Below are 9,856 nucleotides of genomic sequence, written 5' to 3'. Positions count from 1 at the left end.
ACAACCAGTTGAAATAGTGAATTAAATGTATATAGACAGATATGTCATAAAAGTACTGTTTCCCAAGGACATTGAGTTTTTTTCCATTTTTTATAGGGATTAACTACATATTATTTTCATTGTTTTTTTTTTTTTCCCTCTAGTATCACTCCCCTTATTTGTACACTCAGAATTTAAAAGAAATGTCATTCTGGGGAATTAGGAGGCTGGTGGGATGGTTTATCTAGTCAAGCCTCTCTGGGAAGGGACCAGTGGGTTACATCTCCCTTTTCCAGGACATTTTTAATGTCTGATGCTCAGGAGAGGTGTTTGCCTTGGAGATGTACCGTACTAAACCGTGCTCTGATTGTACCACAGTAGCCGAGGGACAAGGCTTCCTCATAAGGAACACCCGGCTGGAAAAGTGCATCCACGTCTCCCACCACGAGACCAATGGCATCGGCCTGACCGACTGCAAGCCTCGATCCCTGCAGCAGCAGTGGAGCTGGGACCCCGCCACCAGGACCATCACCAGCCTCCAAACGAAGCAGTGCTTGTCGGCCCACAGGGCACGGGAGCACGCCCTGGCCACGCTGAAACCCTGCGGGGACTGGGAACACCAGGCCTGGGCCTGCAGCAAGAAGGGGCACTTGACTCTGCAAAGCTTGGGCTTCCACCTCAGCACCAAGGAAGGAGGCCACAAGGTCTTCGTCTCGAGGGAGAAGGACAAATTCAGCAGGTGGAAGACTTTAGTGGATGAAACCATCTGTGCTGCTGCCCAGACGGCAGCTCTGAGGCCTGGCGAAGCAATGCGAGAAGCTGTAGACACCCGGGTGTGGATATATGAAAGTAAGATGAGGTAGATTTAGCAGCAGATAGCAGCTAACCTTAGGCATCATCCAAGGCATCTAACACCAGGCTTGCATCCATCATTCTAACTCATGGTAACATCAGTCCCACCTGGAGATATACCAAACATCCCGCAGTCGGCCCAGCTGTACTCCACCTCTATTTTCCAGTAGTTGCTGTTGAGTGTTTTCCAGAAAGCATGAAACACCCTAAAGGATCAGCCTTGTAAACCTCAGCTGCATTTCTGATGACAGCCAAAAGTCAAGTATTTTGGAAAGTTCACCTGAGTTGGTGCCCAGAGCTAAGAATAGCGTGAAGTTTTTGAGCCTCCCGGGTCCAAAACAGCTGTCAAAGTCCCATGAACGTCAGGTGTCTAAGGCTTTGACAGGGCTTTTGGTACGTTGTAGTTGGGGATGTCATTTTTAGTAATAAGAAAACTGGAGGCAGCTGAAAACCTCTTTTAAACTTGCATGAATTATTGAGGAGCTGCTGTATTTGAAATGAGAAATTGTTGCTTCGGTTTCTCAGCAACACATTGCAGTTGTCTCCTGCCAGACCCCAACAGTGCTCCTATTGCTAATGAAACCACAGCTCTAACCTTCATCCCATGTTCTCATGATCCTCAAACGTGAACCTTGCTCCTGATGCCTCATGTAACCTGAAAGAGACTAGTGAATGCAGCGAACGGTGGGAAGCAGTTAAAACGCTGCCCTTCCTTTGCATTAAGAAAGCCCAAAACATAACACCAAAATATCATTAGAAAATCTCATTTTTATCAGTTTTGTGGTCTTGGCATCTGCTAAAATGAATCTAATCTCTGCCTTCTTGAGTGTTCACTGCCCTCTACTTAGGCTGGTCAGAAAAAGGGCAAAAATACTGGTCTTGCCCTAGTTTTAGGCGAAGATCCAGGCTGGCAGACATCAGACATCAGACATGGTCATTGCATCCAGGTGGGACTGTCATCATTTGTCAGATTGCCAGTGGAGCCCACTGCAGACCAGTGACAATTTGTGATCCAATTAGATTTCCTATTTTGTTTACTCCATTATGCAAAGGAACATGTTTTCAGGTCTTCTCTTATGCAGTGGTGTGCAGACCTGAGACCTGAAAAATAACACTCAATTCCTCCTCTTGTCCTCCCCTCCCTCCTTCCACTCCAGAGACCAGAAAAGAAATGGTGTTTTTAATGAATTTTCCGTGTTTGTCCACTCTGTGGATGACAAGGCTCCCAACCTTCCTCAAGGGAAATTATTTCTCTTGTATGAAGGTTAGATAGCCTAAGTGAGATTTTCAGCTTTGCAGAAATGAGTAAAGAAAAAACGTGCTGAATTTGGTAGGCATAACCAAATGGATTACGAGTATAAACTTCTGACTCTGAGAGGTTACATCTAATTGGAAATAGGAAGAGCTGTAGTAGCTTTTTGCTGTCATGTAGACAAAATGGCCTTTTTACTGAGGTTTTTAATTAGCCAACTAGTAGGTTAACATGTAATTATCACAGACCAGTAGTCACAAGTGTTAATGTTTGTTTAGCATGAAGGTAAATACAGCAAATAAAAATTAAATACCATAATAGGCTAGTTAAATATAGGCTAGGAAATGCGTAGAACATTTAAGATATGGGAAAAAGACATGTGAAAAGAGCATTTGCATTCCCCAAGGCAATGTTCCTGGCAGTCCACGGCTGCCTTGGAGCCAGGCTCCCCAAATAAGGCTGAAAGGGTAAACAGAGAGCAGGCTTTGAATCAGGTTGTGCCAGTTAGCTTGTCTTGTGCAAACTGACAGTTTTCCTACCAACCCCACGGTTCAGAGTCTACCAGAGTGAACCTCTGACAAGTCAATAACAATTTCAAAGTCCTAAGTGTTTATTTAGGCCTTTCTTATCCGCAATTTCAGTTTACCATCAACAGACAACTTTTACTTTGCCATGTAATTTGCTCAGGATTATTACACCCATGTACAATCTCCCTTTTTCATCCAGATTTTTGCAGGTAGAGCTCACCTTCCGTTCAGAGAAGAAAGCTGTGTCCTAACCAGAGCATCAGTTCTGGTCTAAGCCAGCTCGAGCTCGCCAGCAGAACCAGGCAGAGCTGCATTTTGCTGCCCCATGTATGGTGGGGTGAGGGCTGAATGCTCATGCTGCAGGAAGGGGTAAGCAGGAGGAGAGCCCTGCATACCTGTCTTTCTTCATCTTGCTGCAAGCGTCAGTGTAGAAGACAGGTGATTATTGCTGCCATAAGATGCCCCACAACCTCCCCTCTAGCAGTAGTTGCTATTCCACACCCTGCTTCTGCAATAAGCCTAGCAAGGCAAAGGCACCTGGCAGCTTGCTGCCTTATAGAGGTGCCTGACTTGGGCAGAGCTCATTCTGCATGGTCAGATCCTCTGCAGTTCTTCATATTCTAGCTCTGGGCATTGCAGCAGCAGTGTCTGCAAGCAGCAGTGTCGGTGAAAACCCACCTGAGACAGGTATTCTCTCCCCCCCCCTTCATTTGCACTCCAACCATATCTAGAGCAAAGCAGGACTCTCTAACCTCTCTGGAGGACACACGATGGTCTGCCAGCTGTGACCTTCTCAGCCAACCTAAACAACTGTTTGGTATCTAGATTTCTCAAGCACTCAACATTTTATAGCTGAAATCATACCCACCTCACTCACTTGCAAGAGATACAGACTACTTGTCTCCCTCTTAATCCCATTTCTTCATCTGCTGTGTTGGTAATACCCATGATACTCTATAGTTCTTGCTTCTTCTTACCTCATCCTTTAACTTTTGGTGTTGCATACATACTTTCTAGACTAATGATATTATTCCCCACCAGAATATAAACTCTGTTCTGGCTTTGGATTCAATCTTGAGAAATTAATTTACTCTGAAATCCATGAGAACTGAAGGAGGTGATCACTATTGCACTGCATCCCATTTGCCTTGCAGGGTGAGGACTCATAGGGTAGGACTGGGTTCCCTTCCCTTGCTGGATGGTGACTGTATTCTAGTTTCTGTTCAAAACATAAATGATAACCACCCACAACTTTGCTTTATTTCCTTCTAAGCTAAAACCATTGATTCATCAAAGACTGATGCCGTGGACAAGGGATCTTCCGTGGACTTGAGTGACCCACTTCTGGTTAACAACTTTAACAGCACAGTGTCTCCAGTGAAGACCAAACAGGCATATCTCCCAGCAAATGAGGGTGAGCACTTTTCTGGATGCATTTGTGAGAACAGCAGGAGTGTGGGCAGCATCTAGGGTTTACTCAAGATTTTTTTCAATAATGGTAAGCACGTACTTCTGAAGAACTCCCATGTACATTACGGAGTATTTTGAGGCTTTGGTCTCATATGATATGTTGAAATGTTTACCTTGGCAAGTGGTTCAGTGTTATTGCCATAATCTTAGCCTGAAGGCACAGCCATGACATGTCAGGAGCAAAAAAAAAAAAAAAAAAAAAAAAAAACTGTGGCTGGGGAACACTGGGAAATAAGTGTTTTTCCCTTCTGGGCCCATACAAAGTATTACAATTCAGCCCCAGGAGGAAACCAGAATTCCCCTAATTCAAATCTCTCTGCTTCTTCCCCCAGATTTGTCCCACAATCACTCCAAAAAGCACCATGGAAATCGAGGGAAAACTGCTGGGGCCAGGCTTGCAGGTAGGTCCAGAGATCAGGCAGAGGAGGAAGAGACCAGGTGGATGGAGGTTCATCAGTGCCTTTGACCTTCCCTTCGGCTGCAGAGTTATATTTACCTGGATCCCACTGAGGATGCTTAGTAGGGAAAAAGGTCACCAAATTACCCATCAGAAAAACTCCCTGGAAAGCAAATCTCCCCATGCCTAGAGTACAACAGTGAGTGAAAATGTGCAACTACTTTGTCCCAGTTCATCACAAGAAATATGGACACTCACTAGCATGAGTGCCTTCCCCCAGCCCTTCTTATCAGAGAGCTGCACAGTGGGAAGGCCTGAATGGTTGTCATCTTCCAAGCAATAAATAAAACCTTTCCATGGTGAAGTTCAACAGAAGGGTGCTCTGCAGTGTAAAGCAGTTGTATGGTCTGGATGTAATAAACAAAGCAGCTTTCCTGTTATCTACTAGTCTCCAGGGGCACTAGATGTTTCTGTTTGTTGGTTGGTTTTGTGGCAACAGTGGCTATTGCACAAGCATGGAGATAGGCATGGCATGACTGTTTTCTGTTATATCCTCTCAGGCACCAACTGGAAGACCGCCATGCTCGTCCTCAGCCCCTTGGCATTCATACTGGGATTAATAATATTGACACTCAATGTGCATTACAACAAGTAAGTGAGAATAAGTTTCTTTCAGTCTGTTACCTCCCGCTTTGGTGTTTGAAAACAAAACTCCTGATCTCAGCATCCTTCCCAATCCCACACCTGAGGCACTGGGCTTTGAGCAGAAGGCTGTGCTCACCCAACGATGCCACCCTTGATGATTTTTCTTCTGTGCATTCCTGCTTCTCCTTCCCACTCACTATCCCATGCTGCTGATGTTGGCTCCTTCTTCCCTACATGCCTGACTTAACCCCTGAAGATTTAGGGAATTTGGGCATGATGGGTGCTGATCCAGTTCATGTGGAGAAGCAACCACGTAACAGGCAGGTGCAATCACATATTCTCATCTCCCTTCTCCCAGGAAGAAGAAAATCCTCTCAGCTCTGAAGAACCCCGCAGCCAGCAGCAGCAGAGCTGACTTACGAGAGCCATCTCCCTTACGAAGAGGCCCCCAGTCATACCTTCCACCATCTCGCTCCCCTTCCTTGAGGCATGGAGAGATCCTCATTGAGTGGAAAGACGGGACGGTCACTCCGCTTTTTGACAATGCCAACTACCAAGTGGACTAGCTCTGAAAACAACGGGGCTGTTGTTTCATCCCTTGTCACCTGCCAACCTTCTCACCTGGAAGAAGGATGCCTCCGTAGTGAACCTGCTCCCAGGCTTTACCATTTTGGTTGGGAGTTGTAAGCGCTGTTGTTTTGTGGTGATTTTTATTTTCTACAGGTTTTTTTTTAGACACTCAAGAACAATCACCTTATGCAGCACAGGGTTGAAGCAAGCAGAGCAGATTGTTTTGTTTGTGTAGGCACTCACTGCTTAGCTTTTCCAGAATGGATTTAACAGATAACAAAGCCCAGGTTTAGCAAAGTAAAGCCAATATCTTGCCAGATGCAACTGTCCATTGCCCTGAATTTCTAGTTACAGAGAAGATGAGAAAGTAAATACTTGGAGACAAGATGTAAGGAGAAAACACAAGTCCTGGTGACCCTTACACCCTGTTTAAGCTAAAACTAGCTGCCAACAGACACAGAAGGCTGTCAGTTACTTTGTCAATGTGTGAACATCACTAATAAGCACTGCCTTCGGGACTCAAAGATGAAAGAGGCTCCACCAGATTATCTGCCAAAATATTCCCTCCACTGAGTTATCACTTAAGTAACAGCTAGTCATTTTTTCTAAATTAAAAAGTTGCACTCCATCATTCCCCTCTGCATCACTGCAAGAGACCTGATGAGAGAGTGCTTCCTAAAATATTTCTGTATTTAAGATTTATTAAATCTTATTATAACACGCACTTTATGTAGAATGACGAGTTAACAGTCATGCTCAATGGGGATATTATCTAGCCATTTTAAATCAATTTCACTCTGATTTCCTCTAGCCACACTGAACGGACATACTGCCCCCAACTAGAGTAGTAATATATAGTGGTTGTTTTTGTTGTTGTTTTCCTAGAAAGAAGGCACAATTTTCCTTTTATACTTCTTCTATGAGCATAATTATCCGTGAGCTGTCACAGTCAATACTGATCTTTTCCCAGTGAAACTTGCAATGCCCTAGTACCTTCCTAATATTCATGAATTTATGCCTTCCTTCTTGTGGATCATGTGATGCTGTAAGCTGTAATCACAGCTATAAATCAGGAATTATCTGGAGAAAGAAATACGAACACCAGGAAATTACAAGTATGAACTGCATCAGTGTATTTCAGCAGCACAAGTGAAACTTCCTTCTTATTCAAACAACACTTTTCACTTTATCTAAATGATATTATGCAATTTCAGTGGAGCTTTGACTTCACAGACTCACAGAATGGGTGAGAATGGGCAGGACCTTTGGGTCCACCTGGTCTAACCCCCTGCTCTAGCAGAGACACCCCAAGCATGTTGCCCAGGACTAGTCCAGGTGGCTTTTGAAGATCTCCAAGGAGGGAGGCACCACAGCCTCTCTATGCCACCTGTATCCGTGCTCTGCCACCTGCACAGAGTAGCAGCGCTTCCTGGTGGTCATGGGGAACCTCCTGTGCTCTAGTGCGTCTCATTTCCTGGTACTGAGCACCGTAAGAGAAGCCTGGTTCCATCATCTTTGAACTTCTCCACAGTTTGATTTTATTTACTTCTTTTACAGCAAAATCAAGTTCTCTAGGGAATTTCACATCTCTTTTTTGTTATTATTATTATTTTTTTTTCATTTTTTTTTTTAACATGGACCCACAGCCTGGAAAAAAAAAAAAAAAAAAAAGTGAATTGCCACAAGATATTATTATGACCACTAACTACTTAGCTGGTCTCAAGAAAGAAAACACAAACCTTATTAGTTTAGGGAATAAAATCACAGAGTTGGAAATAAACATCTTTCTCATGCACATCACTCCATAATTATTTACTAGGGGTTTTCCCAGACACTCCTTGGGAAAATACTTTAGTAATAGACATGGGCAGAAGAACTCTGTCTTCACCGGTGACCAGCATACACAAATGACATTCAGAATTACATTCTGAGTTTTTAGTGCTTACACTTTAAAACAAATCCAGAGACTCTATGTATAATGTTGGGACAAGTTTCCAAATGTGTAAGCATCGTTTTACACAAAACAATTTGTGGGAATATGCTCTGCACACAAACTGCTCAAAATGTGTGCACAGTACCTCGCCAATTTACATTCCTCTTACCTTTACCTACCTTTTTGTAGTTAAGACACCCATCTTCGAAATTTTCTCCAGGGAGCACATTACCTTACTGTACACAGCACTTGTTATCCTCCAAAACGTTGATGCACTTTGGGAACTGCATGCTTAGCAGTGCCATTAAAATGCAAATACTTACTCAGAGTTCAGCTAGTGTTGTGCTTTCCAGAACAGCAAGTGCTTACATTCATTACTGCTGAATGTGCAGAACAGATGACTTGTTAACGACTCTCTATAATTCATACTAAATATGCAAATCTTTCCCATAAACACGAAGGCAGTAATACAATTGTTTACACAGCAGTGATTAAATGGTAGCTCCCACGATAATGAAAAAATATGACTGTGAAACAGCACAGGCGTTTAACTATTTTCCACCCCTCTCCTTTGCTGGTTTTTGTTACTTCTCACCTGTTTACTTTGATTGGATGCTAGAGAGTAAGTTTTCCAAGGTATAGGCAGAGGAGCTGAAAGTATAACTCCTCATCGTGAGAGGTCTTGAAAAGCATGTTAGCCAAATTTCCATCAGAAAAGACTCTGAAAAAAGCTGATTCTCCTTTGGGGATGGGGACGGACCAGGTGACAGTGGGAGACACCTCCCACACCCTGCTACAAATGACTTGCGGAGATACACTCACAGCAATTGCACGACCTGTGTGCTGCTCACTCTTTGCCATCACCTGAATGCAATGCTTTCAAACAGTGCGTAATCAAAATAAAACTTACTGTAAAGTGGAGTAGCACTGGATTTTTTTTTTTTATTTAATATATATAAATATATTTAAAAGGATGCACTTTGAGGAGGCTTTTGTAAATCACTCTACAGGAAGATAACAGAGTGACAAGCAAGACAACACTGCCACAGTGGTGCTAACATTGATATACGCTGCACCAAAGCACAAGCACCACATCCCTGGAGAAAATCATACTACTAAACCGCAGCCCATATTTCTCAGCTCACTTACGCTGTATCTCTGGTATTGCATGTCTTCTCCAGGGCTGATGTGGTGCTCATGACCACCTCTTCATTCCTGCAGCAACGAGAAAGACAGAGTGGAAGTAGAACCCTGTTTCTCACACACTTATTTGCCTTGTAATTTACATGTGCTTAGGCAGCTAAAGCTACACTAAGGGATAGGGAAGAAGGGACATGTTTTTAGCCTCTGTGGGGATAAAAATATTGTTTTTTCACAGAGTTACATTGTTTAAAGGTAAGGAATGTGGTACTAAAATATGCTTGCAGTGATAAGAAAGCTTAGCAGGCCACCTTGTAAAATGCAGACAACCAGACTTCTTAGAGCAATTAGGTGAAAATGACGGTGCCAAGTCAAGTCAGATAAGTGAAGAAACATTACTAACTCAAGCAGTAAAAATGTCCAAAGAAATTTGAAAATTGACAGGACAGCAACTGAAGGCCATGTATTGTCTGTGAAGCATCAGATAGGTTGTGAACCTGGATTACCCAATCAATGGGGAAATGGGATGGTCCCTGTTGTAGGTAGCCATACACCTTTCCTCTCATGGCAGGGTGTGAGTGCTACCCGGCATCTGGGAGAGTTTGCCTTGAGCATGAGGACCTTGAATGCTACCAAGGACTTGATGGGAAACTGCTCAAGATCCCCAGGGCAGATCTCTGGTGGTACTGTGGAGGGAAGATCTTACAGTCCACCCTACCATCTAATTGGGAAGGCACTTGTGCACTTCTTCAATTAGCTATACATGTACCCTTCACCCTGGCATTTGAAAAAGAAATATCACAAATACCCAGAAGAAGTAAAAGTAGCTTAGGAGTATCATTCAATGATAGAGTGTACATAGTTTCTATTGGGGTGCTTAGAGGAGTTCCCAATGAACATAAAGCCAGGAATCAAATTGTTGCAGGGTTTGAGTCACTGTTCTGCTGGGTAACAATCAATGAGAATGTGGATTGGATTAATTATATTTATTATAATCAGCAGAGATTCATAAATTATACAAGAGATGAGATAAGAGGAATCGCTGAACAACTAAATGCCACCAGCAAAACGGCTTGGGAAAACAGAATAGC

General features: G+C 43.4%; 1 protein-coding gene across 1 annotated transcript; it reads left to right on the top strand.

The window, feature by feature from the left end:
• Positions 1-712: 712 nt before the first annotated feature.
• On the top strand, positions 713-6,222 carry LOC311221097 (uncharacterized protein). The gene is made up of 5 exons (XM_084304856.1): positions 713-828; positions 3,884-4,024; positions 4,413-4,481; positions 5,038-5,128; positions 5,481-6,222. The coding sequence occupies exons 1-5, from the start codon at positions 789-791 to the stop codon at positions 5,686-5,688; spliced, it is 549 nt and encodes a 182-aa protein (XP_084160982.1). The 5' UTR covers positions 713-788; the 3' UTR covers positions 5,689-6,222.
• The last annotated feature ends 3,634 nt before the right edge of the window (positions 6,223-9,856 follow it).

Source organism: Netta rufina (genome assembly GCF_964035555.1).
Source record: "Netta rufina genome assembly, chromosome: Z".
Classification (NCBI taxonomy): domain Eukaryota; kingdom Metazoa; phylum Chordata; class Aves; order Anseriformes; family Anatidae; genus Netta; species Netta rufina.
The sequence above is the reverse complement of the archived record's forward strand: the minus strand, read 5'-3'. Positions and strand labels throughout refer to the sequence as shown.

Coding starts and splice junctions, on each gene's coding strand:
- LOC311221097 (XM_084304856.1), top strand. CDS start 789: ATGCGAGAAGCTGTAGACACCCGGGTGTGGATATATGAAA. Junction 4,025..4,412: donor ATATCTCCCAGCAAATGAGG/GTGAGCACTTTT, acceptor TTCTTCCCCCAG/ATTTGTCCCACAATCACTCC. Junction 4,482..5,037: donor TGCTGGGGCCAGGCTTGCAG/GTAGGTCCAGAG, acceptor ATATCCTCTCAG/GCACCAACTGGAAGACCGCC.